Here is an 18,762-nt window from a genome sequence, read left to right as displayed (position 1 = left end):
TATTCTCATGCTTCATATGTTTCCCTTATAGTTGCATGTCTCTCTCTCTCCTGGAGGTCATGGATGTGTATGTTTGTATGTATAGGCCTCATTACAATAAGTTGGTTTCACTGCAGCTTTTATTGTTTTAAAAGAAACTAAGGTGTGTGTATATAATGAGGCCCTATGTACATTGGTGACTGGAAGAAATCATCAGAATTGAAATTCCTAAGGAAACAGTGTCTTATGATTTCTCTGGTTTAAATGATGATATGTTCATTTGTATATGGATGATTGGTTCCATTCAAATGAATGACGATCATCATACTGAAGGTAAGTAATCTAACCTGCATTTACACAGCTATATATCCCTATTATCTGAAGAACAACTTTTTTTTCAAAAATAAACTTTTCATTGATCAAACAAATATATACCTGGAACAAAAATATGGCCTGGAAATATTCTGTACAGTAGAAAGTCATGTTGCAATTCAGAAGGCACTTTTAAGGTACACAGTGTCAAGTAGTGTTGGCACAAATTCATTTAGTTTCCATGCAGAACATTTAACTTGAAAGGATGCAACAGTTACATTTGAAGTGCACCATTTCAGGTACTGTTGATACTAATACTTTGGTTCCCTTGTAAACATTCAACTGGAAAAGATGCTACATTTACAATATAAAAAACAAATATGACTTACAAAAGGGGAGGTGTGGTGTTATAAGATAGCAGGTCTTTTTGGGACAGACACCTGGGAGATTTTCCCCCAGTGCTTCACGATCACAATAGTCTTTTTGAAGTTCACTGCAGTTTCTTTGGGGCTGGTTAAATGGGGGTTCACTTCTGGAGGCTCTTCCTGCTGCTGTTTGCCACCTTGGCTGAAAAATTGTCTTCAGGGATATGAGGGATCTAAATTATTTAGCGGTTTGATAAAATTTAAGCTGACTGGAGGGTTTCAGAGATCATTTGGTGAAGGATTCTTGAAAATAATAAAGGTAATTGCCACTTCCAAATATCTGGAGTGGGGAGTGAGAGTTGAGCTGCCTGTCACATAAAGATAGGGAGAATTCCACTTTTTATAATAAGTCACATAACGTGAGACTAACAGCGCTACCTACAGGTACAATTCCAATAGAATGTTGTGGTCACGTACCCATTTTTAATAAATAAAATAGATAATCTTGGTCACAGTATCCAAAACAAATTGAAGACTGGTGCTTTGTGGAAATATTTGCTATTAGGAACATAAGGAGATTACCCCTAATGCCAACTTCTTTAAAGTGCAACCTTATTACTTTTTTTTGTATATTCTTAAGACTTAGTCTAACTGATAAAATGATCTAAATTGGTACTTGCAGGTTTTAAGATTAAGAGTTAGTATATTTTGCCTCAGTAAAAAGTTCTGAATCTCTGCCTGTTGATACCAGGTCCCTTAACATAACCAGACGTTTCAATTTTTAGATATTCACCGAGAGCCTACTATGTTCTAGTCGTTTGGAGAATATCCGCTTGGCTGGGCAAATGATGCACTGCAGCAGCATATCCATCGACCTGCCTGTTAGTGCTGCTTCCAGGAGCAAGGCACAGTCGAAGGTCAACTATGAGAAAAGCATCAAATTGGTTCTTGCTGCTGCCAGGGAATATTTTGACTCATCGGCCACCTTGACAGATAATTGCATGGATTTGGCCAGGTAATCTATGAATTTATTGTGTATGTGTTTGGCTTTAAGACTTGCATTTAAAAAAAAGCTGTGATGTATATTAAGATTATGACTGGTGCAGCACCGCAAGATATGCTGATGTTAAAATCAGACATGTTTATGCTGGTGATGCAAAAGCTGCTGCTGCAACTGAACTTCAATATTCTGTAACGGTCCAAAAATGATCAACATGAGATACTAGTCATAAATCTTGACCTTCTGCTTCTCCTGCTTCTGCTGTGGAGCACTCCCAGATAGTATTGTTGCATGTGCCTTGTGCACAGAAGTTCATAAGCAATGGAACATGCAATAAGTCAAGGATATCCAAATGTTTTGACTTGATGAGTCACTTAGTTATAAGTAGTAGAACCCCATGGGCTGCATATAAACAATAATAATACAAAACATCAGTACTGAATTAAAAACAAATTTTGACTAATTAAGTCCACATTAAAGTACTCCTTCCCGAGCTATGTTACAGGTATATTTAGAATTTTCCACCCATGAAAGCAATGGATTTTCAAATGAAATTGCGGGGGCGGGGTGAACTGCGAAAATCGGGAAAATCCCAGTGGGTGAGGAAGCCGGTCTCAACCCGCTGAGTTCCGGGTTTCCCACAGATGCGCCTGTGTGCACGCGGGCTTCCCGAATCCTGATGAAACAAGGCATGAAGGGCCGGATCAGGCAAAAATCAAGTAAATAAATTAAATAAAAAACATTGTACATCGTTTAAAAGAAAAACAAAATAAATCTACCTTTCCACCGATGTTATCTGGAACCCCACCCCCCCCTTCCTCTGATGTCTCCCTCACCCTCCGATGTCTCTCTCTCTCCGATGTCCCTCTCAGCCCCTGATGTCTCCCTCTCTGATCTCCCCCACCCGGATCTTGTTCTCTCCATCCGCCCCGCCACCCCCCCCCCCGATCTTCCCCTCTCCATTGCCACCCCCCCCGATCTTCCCCTCTCCCGATCTTCCCCTCTCCATTCCCCCCCCCCGATCTTCCCCTCTCCATTTCCCCCCCCCGATCTTCCCCTCTCCATTTCCCCCCCCCCGATCTTCCCCTCTCCATTTCCCCCCCCCCGATCTTCCCCTCTCCATTTCCCCCCCCCCGATCTTCCCCTCTCCATTTCCCCCCCCCGATCTTCCCCTCTCCATTTCCCCCCCCCCGATCTTCCCCTCTCCATTTCCCCCCCCCCCCGATCTTCCCCTCTCCATTTCCCCCCCCGATCTTCCCCTCTCCATATCCCCCCCCCCCCCCCCGATCTTTCCCTCTTGCCCCCTTCAGCGCCCGATGACATCTCTCTCTATCTCTTTCTCTCTCCCCACCCCCCCCCCAAAGTTGCAGCTCCTGTCGGCAGCCAGCCTGTCAATCATGCTGGCCGCTGGGCATGAAACCCAGAAACAACTTTAATCACCATCAATTACATCGCGTTCACATCGGAAAAGGTACGTTTTTTTTTATTTGGGTTTGCCACACATACCTTCACGCCACATCCTCCCCCACCGCTGCCATCCCGCCACCATTTTAAAATTGAGCCCCAGGTCCGTGAAATTCCAACAGGTAAACCCAGCAGAGTAGGAAATATAAGTAAAAATGAAAATGATGCCTACTTGGACTGGATAGCAGGGACTTGCAGATTAAACATAGCCAGTAAGCCATCGTTTGGCACCCCAGCATTAAGTTGTTCCTGACTTGTCCATTGCCACACTGATATAATGTACAATTGTTTTCTGTGCTCCCAACAACAAATGGGGCTAGATTCAAGAGACATTAGTCCTGGTTACAGTTGCCGATGGTTCTACTTTGTATTGCGGCCTAATAGTACCTTTCTTTCTACCCACCCCCGTGAGCATTCTATTGTTAAATGAAAAAACTAGTGACATTACCACAAAGATTCAAAATGGAATAAAATCAACACATGGAATGAGCTTTTGGATAGGGACGTGCTGGAGGCGGGGAGTGGGGGGCATTGCAGTTCTTGGCTAAACATACGGCACATCCAAGCTCATCTGGAGATTGATGGAAACATGTATTGTTACGTCTGGAGGGTGGGGGTGGGGGTTAGGGCTCAAGAGGCAACTCTAGGGACACAAGTGGGACCGGCTGCTTAACACTGGAGGAATAAAGCAGCTAGATTTCTGAAGCTGTTAAATTAGCTTTTTTCTGCGTAAACTTTTATTCCACGCTGTCACCTGTGGATTTGTAATGAAGCTGATACAGATGCTAAGTTTAAGAGTGAAAATGCAATTACAGTGTTAGGATTGGAGCTAATGTTATGTGACAGGGTTTTTAACCATTATAAATGTTAATCACTGCACTGCCTACAGGGGTAACAGGTACTGCAGGTAAATGGTGACACTTTTAAAGAGAGTTTTTCTTTTGACAAAGCCTGATGAAGAAGTTTTTAATGTAATTTGAGATGGAATGTTGCAATCGATTCAAGAAAAGGGCTATAGTAGTGTAGTAGTTATGTTACTGGTCTAGTAATCCAGAGGCCTGGGCTAATAATCCAGAGAACATGAGTTCAATTCCCACCATGACAGTTTGAGAATTTGAATTCAGTTTAAAAAATCTGGAAATAAAAAGGTGGTATCAGTAAAAGTGACCATTGCCGTCGGATTGCCATAAAAACCCAACCGGTTCACTAATGGCCTTTAGGGAAGGAACCCTGCCATCACATATGTGACTCCAGTTCCACACCAGCCTGGTTGACTCTTACTGCCCTCTGAAGTGGCTTGCAAGCCACTCAGTTGTACCAAACCGCTATAGCATTGCGGAGCATCTTCACCACACTTCGGCGATTCACGAAGAAGTCCGCCACCGCCTTCTCAGAGCAACTAAGGCTGGACATTAAATGCCAGTCGTGCCAGCGATGCCCATGTGCTGAGAATGAATTTTAAAAGCTCAGGATTTTCACAGCATGTGTTTAATCTGTATAGTTTGTTTTCTTTTTCTTCATCTGTTTTTCACACACACACACACTTTCTCTTTCTGTCTCTTCTTTTCTCTCTCTCTCTCTCTCTCCCTCTCCCTTTCTCTTTGCTTCTCTTAGCAGAGAGAGAAGGAGAGAATCATTTGGCTACCTTAAATGCCTCTGATACATCCTGAGAAATTATGCACACTGCACATGCTCCAGCTGCAGGACCTACCTTCAGCTGATGGAGAAAAAAAATCAAGTCCAAGCCCAAGCTATTGGGAGCGGCTGGGGTCTTGAAGTAGAAACTTTAATGAAGGTATCAAAAGACAATTCAGTAGGTATATTTAGTCATGTTATAATGAAATATGAAAAATAGTTTAAAACTATATTTTGGACGCTAGAAAAAAAGGCAGCTGAATTTTCTATTTGCATCAGCATTTTGAATAATTCATCAACAAAAAGTGACAAAAGTTAATATACAGTTTTCCCATTTGTAAAATGTTTATTTTCGGTTTCTCCACTGTGGCATATACAAGTTTTCCAGTACTTGTGACACACAAAGTAAGGTTCATGTGTACCGGCAGTGCATGCTATATACAACATTTTCAATATCTAGATTTTACATAGGAGCATCTTACCCAGTAGAATTCAGTGTATTATAATTTAATTAGTTGATCTCTAATTTTTTTTAAAATTCGTTCATGGGATGTAGGCGTCGCTGGTGAGGCCAGCATTTATTGCCCATCCCTAATTGCCCTTGAGAAGGTGGTGGTGAGCCGCCTTCTTGAACCGCTGCAGTCCGTGTGGTGAAGGTTCTCCCACAGTGCAGTTAGGAAGCGAGTTCCAGGATTTTGACCCAGCGACGATGAAGGAACAGCGATATATTTCCAAGTCGGGATGGTGTATGACTTGAAGGTGAACGTGCGACGATGAAGGAACAGCGATATATTTCCAAGTCGGGATGGTGTATGACTTGAAGGTGAACGCGTTGTTCCCAAGTGCCTGTTGTCCTTGTCCTTCGAGGTGGTAGAGGTTGCGGGTTTGGGAGGTGCTGTCGAAGAAGCCTTGGCGAGTTGCTGCAGTGCATCCTGTGGATGGTACACTGCAGCCACTGTGAATCTATCCCATTTAGCACGGTGGTAGTGTCACACAACACATTGGATGGTATTGTCGTGGAGAGACGGGACTTTGTCTCCACGAGGACTGTGCAGTGGTCACTCCTACCAATACTGTCATGGACAGATGCATTTGTGACAGGTAGATTGGTGAGGACGAGGTCAAGTAAGTTTTTCCCTCGTGTCGGTTCACTCACCACCTGCCGCAGGCCCAGTTTGGCAGCTATGTCCTTCAGGACTCGGCCAGCTCGGTCAATAATGTTGCTACCGAGCCACTCTTGGTGATGGACATTGAAGTCCCCCACCCAGATTATATTCTGTGCCCTTGCCCTCAGTGCTTCCTCCAAGTGGTGTTCAACTACTGACCGAGCTGGCCGAGTCCTGAAGGACATAGCTGCCAGACTGGGCCTGCGGCAGGTGGTGAGCGAACCAACACAAGGCAAAAACTTACTTGACCTCGTCCTCACCAATCCACCTGTCACAAATGCATCTGTCCATGACAGTATTGGTAGGAGTGACCACCGCACAGTCCTCGTAGAGACGAAGTCCCGTCTTCGCACTGAGGACATCATCCAACGTGTTGTGTGGCACTGCCACCGTGCTAAATGGGATAGATTCAGTACAGATCTAGCAACTCAAAACTGGGCATCCATGAGGCACTGTGGGCCATCAGCAGCAGCAGAATTGTATTCCAGCACAATCTGTAACCTCATGGCCCGGCATATTCCTCACTCTACCATTACCAACAAGCCAAGGGATCAACCCTGGTTCAATGAGGAGTGCAGAAGAGCATGCCAGGAGCAGCACCAGGCGTACCTAAAAATGAGGTGCCAGCCTGGTGAAGCTACAACACAGGACTACATGCATGCTAAACAGCGGAAGCAGCATGCTATAGACAGAGCTAAGCGATTCCACAACCAACAGATCAGATCAAAGCTCTGCAGTCCTGCCACATCCAGTCGTGAATGGTGGTGGACAATTAAACAACTAACGGGAGGAGGAGGCTCTGCAAACATCCCCATCCTCACTGATGGTGGAGACCAGCATGTGAGTGCAAAAGACAAGGCTGAAGCATTTGCAACCATCTTCAGCGAGAAGTGCTGAGTGGATGATCCATCTCTGCCTCCTCCCAATATCCCCACCATCACAGAAGCCAGTCTTCAGCCAATTCGATTCAATTCACGTGATATCAAGAAACGGCTGAGTGCACTGGATACAGCAAAGGCCATGGGCCCTGACAACATCCTGGCTGTAGTGCTGAAGACCTGTGCTCCAGAACTAGCTACGCCTCTAGCCAAGCTGTTCCAGTACAGCTACAACACTGGCATCTACCCGATAATGTGGAAAATTGCCCAGGTATGTCCTGTCCACAAAAAGCAGGACAAATCCAATCCGGCCAATTACCGCCCCATCAGTCTACACTCAATCATCAGCAAAGTGATGGAAGGTGTCGTCGACAGTGCTATCAAGCGGCACTTACTCACCAATAACCTGCTCACCGATGCTCAGTTTGGGTTCCGCCAGGACCACTCGGCTCCAGACCTCATTACAGCCTTGGTCGAAACATGGACAAAAGAGCTGAATTCCAGAGGTGGGGTGAGAGTGACTGTCCTTGACATCAAGGCAGCATTTGACCGAGTGTGGCATCAAGGAGCACTAGTAAAATTGAAGTCAATGGGAATCGGGGGGAAAACTCTCCAGTGGCTGGAGTCATACCTAGCACAAAGGAAGATGGTAGTGGTTGTTGGAGGCCAATCATCTCAACCCCAGGGCATTGCTGCAGGAGTTCCTTAAGGCAGTGTCCAAGGCCCAACCATCTTCAGCTGCTTCATCAATTACCTCCCTCCATCATAAGGTCAGAAATGGTGATGTTCGCTGATGATTGCACAGTGTTCAGTTCCATTCGCAACCCTTCAAATAATGAAACAGTCTGAGCCCACATGCAGCAAGACCTGGACAACATCCAGGCTTGGGCTCATAAGTGGCAAGTAACATTTGCGCCAGATAAGTGCCAGGCAATGACCATCTCCAACAAGAGAGAGTCTAACCACCTCCCCTTGACATTCAACGGCATTACCATCGCCGAATCCCCCACCATCAGCATCCTGGGGGTCACCAGAAACTTAACTGGATCAGCCATATAAATACTGTGGCTACGAGAGCAGGTCAGAGGCTGGGTATTCTGTGGCGAGTGACTCACCTCCTGACTCCCCAAAGCCTTTCCACCATCTACAAGGCACAGGTCAGAAGTGTGATGGAATATTCTCCACTTGCTTGGATGAGTGCAGCTCCAACAACACTCAAGAAGCTCGACACCATCCAGGACAAAGCAGTCTGCTTGATTGGCACCCCATCCACCACCCTAAACATTCACTCCCTTTACCACCGGCGCACAGTGGCTGCAGTGTGTACCATCTACAGGATGCACTACAGCAACTCGCCAAGTCTTCTTCGACAGCACCTCCCAAACCCGCGACCTCTACCACCTGGAAGGACAAGAGCAGCAGACACATGGGAACAACACCACCTGCACGTTCCCCTCCAAGTCACACACCATCCCGACTTGGAAATATATCGCCGTTCCTTCATCGTCGTTGGGTCAAAATCCTGGAACTCGCATCCTAACAGTACTGTGGGTGAACCGTCACCACACAGACTGCAGCGGTTCAAGAAGACCACTCACTACCACCTTCTCAAGGGCAATTAGGGATGGGCAATAAATGCCGGCCTTGCCGGCGACGCCCACATCCTATGAACGAATAAAAAAAAAGGACTGATTCATCAGCTGAGGGAGGGCGGTAGGTGGTAATCAGCAGGAGGTTTCCTTGCCCATGTTTGACCTGATGCCATGAGATTTCATGGTATCTAGAGTCAATGTTGAGGACTCCCAGGGCCACTCCCTCCTGACTGTATATCACTGTACCGCCACCACTGGTGGGTCTGTCCTGCCGGTGGGACAGGACGTACCCAGGGATGGTGACAGAAGAGCCTGGGACGTTGGCTTAAATGTTTGATTCTGAGTATGGCTTTGTCAGGCTGTTGCTTGACTATTCTCTGGGACAGCTCTCCCAATTTTGGCACAAGTCCTCAGATGTTAGTGAGGAGGTCTTTGCAGGGTCGACGGGGCTTGGTTTGCCTTTGTCATGTCCGGTGCCTAGTGTTCCGATGCCGGGTTGTCCGTCCTGTTTTTTTATTCTTATGACTTTTTTTTAGCGAGATTTTACAACCGAGTGGCTTGCTCGGCCATTTCAGAGGGCGATCTAGAATCAACCACATTGCTGTGGTTCTGGAGCCACATATAGGCCAGACCGGGTAAGGACGGAAGGTTTCCTTCACTAAAGCACATTGGGCAAGGAGAAAAATTCTCACTGACTGCTTCTTTCCCACTGTGTTAAATCTGTGCCACTATTTTTCCATTTGTGTTCCACTGTCTTACTTTGCTCTGTGTATGGCTGTCCCAAACTTTTTTCATTGTATCCAATCTGTGTCGCACTCTCTTTCTCTGTCATTGTGCAGTTTTTCTCCCTCTGGCTCATCTTTCCTCTATATAACTGAAATGTCTATGGCTCTCTCAGATATTCATTTACTGATGTATTTAATTTTCCTGTCTTATCTTTGATCGGGTGGGAACAGGCTGTCTGGAAAATGGTTCAACAACAGGTGAGAAAGGAGCTGGGGCATTGTAGGTTGGGCAGAAGCCAGGTGGGAGAGTGATCACTGGACTGGGGCTTGGGAGTAAAGCTGGCTGTGTGAGGCCTGGTAATGCTGTTTGAATAGGGCCCAGGATCACTCAAAGCTGTTAGAGTGGAGTGGGCTTAGGGTGAGTCATCTATGGTGGAAAAGCTAAAAATGGGCAAAACTGAGAGGGGGATGGTCTTTAGTTTGGCAACACTGGGCCATGAGTTCAAGTGTTGCAGCATAGAGGTAGATATTCTAGCAACACAGAGAGAAGATGAAATCCACATACACTTGGGGAGACAGCTCTGACAGCACTCTTTCGGGGTGGGGGGGCCGAATTCAAAATTTTTCTTTGAGGAATTGATGACAGATGACACTGTTGAGGAATCATGTGGAAAGACTGGAACGGTGAGGGAAGAGAAGCCAGAGGAGAGCTCTTCAGGAATCATTGTGGGGTGGAGGGCAAAGCTGTAAGACCCGTTCAACCCTAGCAGCAGCCTTAAGCTAGCAGTATCCAGGAGCTGGGCAAAGATAATGCTCGACAGGTAGGTCGTCAGCAATAATGCAGAGGCTAGGTGTAAGAAAAATAAAGTTTTTATTTCAGGCCAGAGAATCTCACAAAAGCTGGCATGAAGGGGTGTGATATTGCCTGCAGATGAGAATGTGGAAAAAGGGCATTAAGGGCAGATCTATAGACTGTGATGGAATGCTTTCAACTCCTGAAAGATCAGGAGAGATATCTCAAATAAATATGTCAGCTGTAAAATAGGAAGAAAAGTCAACCCAAATTCCCAAATCAGGAGCAGGTCTGTTGGGTTAAAATTACTGGTTCTACTTTTAAGATAGTAAAAGAAAAGAAAGAACTTTTATTTATATAATGCCTTCCACTTCCTCAGAAAGTCTCAAAGCATCTCACAGCCAATTAATTACATTGAATTGTAATTACTGTTGTTATGTAGCAAACAAGGCAGCCAATTTGTGTAAAGCCAGGTCCCACAAATAGCAAATGAAATAAATAACCAGTTAATTTTTTGTTTTTGTGTGGTGTTGGTTGGAGGAGGAATGTTGTCCAGAACACCAGGAAAACACTGCTTTTCTTCAAATAGTGCCATGTGATCTTTTACATTTAGCTGAACAGGCAAACAGGACCTTGGTTTAATGTCTTATCCAAAACCTTCTGACTTAGAGGCAACACCTCTGGATGTTCAGTGGTTTTAATTTTTCAGAATTATTTAATTTTTTTGTGTTGATGGTGTTAGAAATGCTATTTTTAGTATTGTATCCTCAAGTTACTCGCAAAGCAAGATGGTGGCAAAAAGGATTTTTAAACAGTATTTTGAGAAATTCATTGGTTCACTTTCTCCTAGTTGCTAGTTTTTATTGCTAGATGTTTGCTGATTGTTAATTGGCAATTTTCCTAAAGAAAGAGAATGCTAAAGGAAACAGGACGCAGCAGTTGACATGTTTGTTAAAGTCAGAATGACAGTAGTATGTATACTAAAGTTTCATTCCTTTTGAGTGATTGACTGCGATTGAACCAACAAAACTTTGAATAGTTCTGAGAACCATTCCCAATGCCCAGTGTTGTGTATTTTAACAATTAGTTTCTTGGCCACAGCAGCTGTAATGCAACAGTTCAAATATTGGTTCAGCCATTCCCTTGAAGGGCACAAAAACAAGTTGCCCAGCTGGTCATGGAAAAAGCTGCAATCTCCGAGGATGTTTGGAAGAGAACTGAGCTGTTAGTGTTACCTATCCGTTTTTTGATTGTTTTCAAGATCTCTACCCTCTCATTTTTCTTTTGAATTAAAACTTTAATTATATAACTAAATGTAAAATACCATGTACAAACTGTTCATGGCCACCTGCTGCATTGTAAGCAATGGATCTGTGCATTGAAGCATCAGTAGTCAATCGGAGTCCCCAAGTTATGGTATGGCACTATATTTCTAATGTTGCATTCTCAAGTAAAATATCAGCAAATTTGAGGTGATGTACATTACTCTCTCATAATCTTTGTTGATATTATTATCCATTCTTTTATGTGCTTGAATATGGTCTGAAGGCCATCAGGGGACAGGTCCTGAAGTAAGATTTGCCTCAATAAGCCATGCAGAACAGTAATAATTTCAATGTCAAGTGTCTCTCTCACCTTTTATGTTGTGGAGATGCCGGTGATGGACTGGGGTTGACAATTGTAAACAATTTTACAACACCAAGTTATAGTCCAGCAATTTTATTTTAAATTCACAAGCTTTCGGAGGCTTCCTCCTTCGTCAGGTGAAAGATGTGAAAATGAAATCCTCGAAATGAAATCGCATTTATAATTCACAGAACAATGCTTGGTGAGTACAGACAGTTTTTTCAACTGCCCGTTGCCAAGGCAATCAGTGTGCAGACAGACAGGTGTTGCCTGCCAGGTCTCACAGAATATACAAATCACCAAAAAAAAACAACAAACAAAAAAAAACAGAGATAGAGAGGTAGAAACATAGAAAAGACAGCAACTGACCCGTTATATTAAAAACAGATAACATTTGTTCGCTGGTGGGGTAACGTGTAGCGTGACATGAACCCAAGATCCCGGTTGAGGCCGTCCTCATGGGTGCGGAACTTGGCTATCAATTTCTGCTCGACGATTTTGCGTTGTCGTGTGTCTCGAAGGCCGCCTTGGAGTACGCTTACCCGAAGGTCGGTGGATGAATGTCCATGACTGCTGAAGTGTTCCCCGACTGGGAGGGAACCCTCCTGTTTACCTTTTATGTTGTCTTTGTTCTTGGCAGATTCTAAAGGCATCAAGCTGAAAATCTTGTTCAAGGAGGTTCTAATTAATTCAGAGGTGTCCGCTTCATTTGATTCAGAGTTCAGTTGTACACAATATATGAAGGCATTCAGTGTAGCCTGTCAAACAAGACATTGCAGCAGATCCGTTGACTCAGCTTTAATAATATTCTGCATACATGTCAGCAGTGCCTATTTTTCTGGCGAAGCTGAAGAATGTTTGTAGCCGTTGGAATGTATGGATCTGGCTGTCAGAGTTAGAATCTTTATCAGGCTCAGTTATGTAAAATCCTTAGTATTCAAACTTTCTCCCTTTTTCAATTTATATTTAATTGTTTAATAATAATTGGCAAAATGTGGGTCTGTTACCTAGGCAGAACAATATTCTCAGGCACATTTAATGCCATTGTAGGGTTTTTTTAACTCTTTCTTGCTTTAGGGTACCGAGAGGTAAGAATCTACCGATGCTGAAAACTTTTCTAAATAATGTGTTTTAATTTCAATAAAACCAAACAGTTTAACAGATAGAGATGCTTTCAACCTTAGTCAGTAGTACAGTTTGAAACTCATCATGATTAATTCTTCTGCTTTGAGTGTCTGAAGGGCTAATTCTTCATAGATGCCTTCTTTGATCTGCTTCTGGTCTATCTCCTCGAACTTACTAAAATAGCTGTTTGTATATCACTTGTTGCTGGTGCTGGTGTGTTCTTATTTCCTTTATTTCTTTCTCACAGATCAACAAGGCAGCTGCCTTTGTCATGGCTTCCTTGTCTTTTTTTTATTCGTTCATGGAACGTGGGCATCGCTGGCAAGGCCAGCATTTATTGCCCATCCCTAATTGCCCTTGAGAAGGTGGTAGTGAGCTGCCTTCTTGAACCGCTGCAGTCCGTGTGGTGAAGGTTCTCCCACAGTGTTGTTAGGTAGGGAGTTCCAGGATTTTGACCCAGCGATGATGAAGGAATTTCCAAGTCGGGATGGTGTGTGACTTGCAGGGGAATATGCAGATGGTGTTGTTCCCATGTTCCTGCTGCCCTGTTCCTTCTAGGTAGTAGAGGTCGTGGGTTTGGGAGGTGCTGTTGAAGAAGCCTTGGCGAGTTGCTGCAGTGCAGCCTGTGGATGGCACACACTGCAGCCACGGTGCGCTGATGGTGAAGGGAGTGAATGTTTAGGGTGGTGGATGGGGTGGCAATCAAGTGGGCTGCTTTGTCCTGGATGGTGTTGAGCTTCTTGAGTGTTGTTGGAGCTGCACTCATCCAGGCAAGTGGAGAGTGTTCCATCACACTCCTGACTTGTGCCTTGTAGATGGTGGAAAGCCTTTGGGGAGCCTGGAGGTGAGTCACTCGCCGCAGAATACCCAGCCTCTGACCTGCTCTTGTAGCCACAGTATTTATGTGACTGGTCCAGTTAAGTTTCTGGTCAATGGTGACCCCCAGGATGTTGATGGTGGGGGATTCAGCGATGGTAATGCCATTGAATATCAAGGGGAGGTGGTTAGATGCTCTCTTGTTGGAGATGGTCATTGCCTGGCACTTGTCTGGCGCGAATGTTACTTGCCACTTATGAGCCCAAGCCTGGATGTTGTCCAGGTCTTGCTGCATGCGAGCACGGACTGCTTCATTATCTGAGGGGTTGCGAATGGAACTGAACACTGCGCAATCATCAGTGAACATCCCCATTTCTGACCTTATGATGGAGGGAGGTAATTGATGAAGCAGCTGAAGATGGTTGTGCCTAGGACACTTCCCTGAGGAACTCCTGCAGCAATGTCCTGGGACTGAGATGATTGGCCTCCAACAACCACTACCATCTTTCTTTGTGCTAGGTATGACTCCAGCCACTGGAGAGTTTTCCCCCTGATTCCCATTGACTTCAATTTTACTAGGGCTCCTTGGTGCCACACTCGGTCAAATGCTGCCTTAATGTCAAGGGCAGTCACTTTCAGCTCACCTCTGGAATGTCCATGTTTGTACCAAGGCTGTAATGAAGTCTGGAGCTGAGTGGTCCTGGCGGAACCCAAACAGCGTCGGTGAGCAGGTTATTGGTAAGTGCAGCTTGATAGCACTGTCGACGACACCTTCCATCACTTTGCTGATGATTGAGAGTAGACTGATGGGGCGATAATTAGCCAGATTGGATTTATCCTGAGTTTTGTGGACAGGATATACCTGGGCAATTTTCCACATTGCCGGGTAGATGCTAGTGTTGTAGCTGTATTGGAACAGTTTGGCTTGAGGCGCGGCTAGTTCTGGAGCACAAGTCTTCAGCATTACAGCCAGGATGTTTTCGGGGCCCATAGCCTTTGTTGTAAGAAAGCACAGCAAATCTTGCCTGGCCTTGTAGCTTTACTAAGGCTAACACAGCAGTTAGTCTTCACCAGTCTGAAGCAATCACAATGTACATGAAAGCTTTTGAATTTGCTCAAGCTTCTCAGCATGACTTCTGATTTCAGTCAAGTTTAACAGTTCTGTGTTCTATCCTTTGTTAATACTTTTAACCAAATTCTGCTCTTTTAGCTCTTTTAGGGTTTCTAGCCCATCCTTTAGTTTTCTGTAAATATTGGGATTAAAAGCCCATATTTAAAGTCCAAAATCCTTCACCAGGTGCCTATAACAGAACCCATGTGCTTTTTAACTTTATCTACATTCATTTCAGACTTGTGCTCAAGTCTGTTGAAGAAGCTATCAGTCGTCTTAACGACGTTTGAGCTAGCAAAATCCTCTGTGCTCTGCAGGGTGTCACCAAAATGATTCATGGTACAGAAACTTAAATCAGTAGCTACACCCTCTGCCTCAAAGACCCCATTGTGCTGAATAGTCAGTAACATTTACTGAAACTCCTTCATGTTTTTGCTGTAAGTCTGCCATAACGCTTTTGATACAGAAACCTTTTCACTTGTGCGTAATTATGGTTATGAAGGTTTGAGCTGATGCATCCATTTCTCATTGACAATTATCTTCAGAGTTTTGAATAAAAACAGCAATGTTTCTTCCCATTCATGGGTTGGAGTTTCCTCTGATTGCTCTATAATGATCTAATTGTGGAACCTAACCTCCCCGACGATCAGTAATGCTGGGTAGATTATTCATGTTCAAGACAAGCAATAACCTCATTGAAGAAGTTTCTAATTTTTTCCCTGTTGTGGGCAACTGGACACAACCGGAAGTATTCAAAGCTATCATGATAATTCTTTTAGATATGCCAAATAATAACAGACTGTTGCTAAGGCTTTTGTCTGTTGATTGATGGTCAAAAACTCTAGTAAGAGTGGCCAGATATCAGCCATTACTTTACATTTTGGACTTAAATCATTATGGATAACATTATTTAAATCATGATTGTGCGGTGTTAGGTCCGTGAATCAGTGGGCAAAGTACACAGTTGAATGATGAATTCCACTGAACATATTACCTGGGTAATATCTTCACAATATCGATGTTGTCCACAGGCATCAGTTTTATGACAGCCACTATTTGAGCCTCCTTTGTCTCTACCTGTGAAGAAGTAGAGTTGATTAGATGCTTCAGCACAGTTAGTTCTTGTTCTTATTTGTTGATTCTTGTTTGCCAACTTGTGTAGAATTAATTTGATCAGTGAGTCTGCATAAGCTCAGGTCAGGACTCTGAAGTAGCAGAGAGTTTCATTGTGGTTCTTTGCAGCAAGCTTGTTACTAATAGCAGCTGGAACACAATCTGTCGGTGTAGGTTGTTAGCGGAGTGTTCATTTGTCTTTTCAGCCATCAATTCCTTATATTCGTGGTCCCATCCAATACGATGCACATGCTATGCATGATGTATAGAAGCAGGATTGCTGAATTAACTTGAGCAGCGCCTCCTCTAGTTTCTCTAGGTGCAAGAGGGAAGCCTAGAGTTTTTATTGTTGTACTATTCAATTTGGACACCTTCTGAAATGGGAAGTCTAGATTAAACTGCATTTATTTCAATGCAAGAAGTCTGATGGGCAAGGCAGATGAACTCAGGGCATGGATGGGTACATGGGACTGGGATGTTATAGCTATTACTGAAACATGGCTAAGGGAGGGGCAGGACTGGCAGCTCAATGTTCCAGGGTACAGATGCTATAGGAAAGATAGAGCAGGAGGTAAGAGAGGAGGGGGAGTTGCGTTCTTGATGAGGGAGAACATCACGGCAGTAGTGAGAGGGGATATATCCGAGGGTTCGCCCACTGAGTCCATATGGGTAGAACTGAAAAATAAGAAGGGAGAGATCACTTTGATAGGATTGTACTACAGACCCCCAAATAGTCAACGGGAAATTGAGGAGCAAATATGTAAGGAGATTACAGACAGCTGCAAGAAAAATAGGGTGGTAATAGTAGGGGACTTTAACTTTCCCAACATTGACTGGGACAGCCATAGCATTAGGGGCTTGGATGGAGAGAAATTTGTTGAGTGTATTCAGGAGGAATTTCTCATTCAGTATGTGGATGGCCCGACTAGAGAGGGGGCAAAACTTGACCTCCTCTTGGGAAATAAGGAAGGGCAGGTGACAGAAGTGTTAGTGAGGGATCACTTTGGGACCAGTGATCATAATGCCATTAGTTTTAAGATAGCTATGGAGAAGGATAGGTCTGGCCCAAAAGTTAAAATTCTAAATTGGGGAAAGGCCAATTTTGATGGTATTAGACAGGAACTTTCAGAAGTTGATTGGGAGAGTCTGTTGGCAGGCAAAGGGACGTCTGGTAAGTGGGAGGCTTTCAAAAATGTGTTAACCAGGGTTCAGGGTAAGCACATTCCTTATAAAGTGAAGGGCAAGGCTGGTAGAAGTAGGGAACCTTGGATGACTCGGGAGATTGAGGCACTAGTCAAAAATAAGAAGGAGGCATATGACATGCATAGGCAGCTGGGATCAAGTGGATCCCTTGAAGAGTATAGAGATTGCCGGAGTAGAGTTAAGAGAGAAATCAGGAGGGCAAAAAGGGGATATGAGATTGCTTTGGCAGATCAGGCAAAGGTGAATCCAAAGAGCTTCTACAAATACATAAAGGGCAAAAGGGTAACTAGGGAGAGAGTAGGGCCTCTTAAGGATCAACAAGGTCATCTAAGTGCGGAACCACAAGAGATGGGTGAGATCCTGAATGAATATTTCACATCGGTATTTACGGTTGAGAAAGGCATGGATGTTAGGGAACTTGGGGAAATAAATAGTGATGTCTTGAGGAGTGTACATATTACAGAGAGGGAGGTGCTGGAAGTCTTAACGCGCATCAAGGTAGATAAATCTCCGGGACCTGATGAAATGTATCCCAGGACGTTATGGGAGGTTAGGGAGGAAATTGCGGGTCCCCTAGCAGAGATATTTGAATCATCCACCGCGACAGGTGAGGTGCCTGAAGATTGGAGGGTAGCAAATGTTGTGCCTTTGTTTAAGAAGGGCGGCAGGGAAAAGCCTGGGAACTACAGACCAGTGAGCCTGACATCTGTAGTGGGTAAGTTGTTAGAGGGTATTCTGAGGGACAGGATCTACAGGCATTTGGAGAGGCAGGGACTAATTAGGAACAGTCAGCATGGTTTTGTGAGAGGAAAATCATGTCTCACGAATTTGATTGAGTTTTTTGAAGGGGTAACCAAGAAGATAGATGAGGGCTGTGCAGTAGACGTGGTCTACATGGACTTCAGCAAAGCATTTGACAAGGTACCGCATGGTAGGTTGTTACATAAGGTTAAATCTCATGGGATCCAAGGTGAGGTAGCCAATTGGATACAAAATTGGCTTGACGACAGAAGACAGAGGGTGGTTGTCGAGGGTTGTTTTTCAAACTGGATGCCTGTGTCCAGCGGTGTGCCTCAGGGATCGGTGCTGGGTCCGCTGTTATTTGTTATTTATATTAATGATTTGGATGAGAATTTAGGCGGCATGGTTAGTAAGTTTGCAGACGACACCAAGATTGGTGGCATTGTGGACAGTGAAGAAGGTTATCTAGGATTGCAACGGGTTCTTGATCAATTGGGCCAGTGGGCCGATAAATGGCAGATGGAGTTTAATTTAGATAAATGTGAGGTGATGCATTTTGGTAGATCGAATCGGGCCAGGACCTACTCCGTTAATGGTAGGGCGTTGGGGAGAGTTATAGAACAAAGAGATCTAGGAGTACAGATTCATAGCTCCTTGAAAGTGGAGTCACAGGTGGATAGGGTGGTGAAGAAGGCATTCAGCATGCTTGGTTTCATTGGTCAGAACATTGAATGCAGGAGTTGGGATGTCTTGTTGAAGTTGTACAGGGCATTGGTGAGGCCACACTTGGAGTACTGTGTACAGTTCTGGTCACCCTATTATAGAAAGGATATTATTAAACTAGAAAGAGTGCAGAAAAGATTTACTAGGATGCTACCGGGACTTGATGGTTTGACTTACAGGGAGAGGTTAGACAGACTGGGACTTTATTCCCTGGAGAGTAGGAGGTTAAGGGGTGATCTTATAGAAGTCTATAAAATAATGAGGGGCATAGATAAGGTCGATAGTCAAAATCTTTTCCCAAAGGTAGGGGAGTCTATAACGAGGGGGCACAGATTTAAGGTGAGAGGGGAGAGATACAAAAGGATCCAGAGGGGCAATTTTTTCACTCAAAGGGT

General features: G+C 44.4%; 1 protein-coding gene across 2 annotated transcripts in view; it reads left to right on the top strand.

Annotated features, from left to right (window-relative positions):
- Positions 1-18,762, top strand: part of nbas (NBAS subunit of NRZ tethering complex) — a 293,872-nt gene that overhangs the window by 109,614 nt on the left and 165,496 nt on the right. For both annotated transcript variants that reach the window (XM_067984290.1, XM_067984291.1), the window contains exon 30: positions 1,442-1,671. In XM_067984290.1, coding sequence (XP_067840391.1) covers positions 1,442-1,671 — 230 coding nt within the window. The remainder of the gene's footprint in view (positions 1-1,441; positions 1,672-18,762) is intronic.

The sequence above is a fragment of the Heptranchias perlo genome, chromosome 5 (assembly GCF_035084215.1).
Source record: "Heptranchias perlo isolate sHepPer1 chromosome 5, sHepPer1.hap1, whole genome shotgun sequence".
Taxonomy (NCBI): domain Eukaryota; kingdom Metazoa; phylum Chordata; class Chondrichthyes; order Hexanchiformes; family Hexanchidae; genus Heptranchias; species Heptranchias perlo.
Note: the sequence above shows the minus strand (reverse complement) of the source record. Positions and strands in the feature narration are given on the sequence as shown.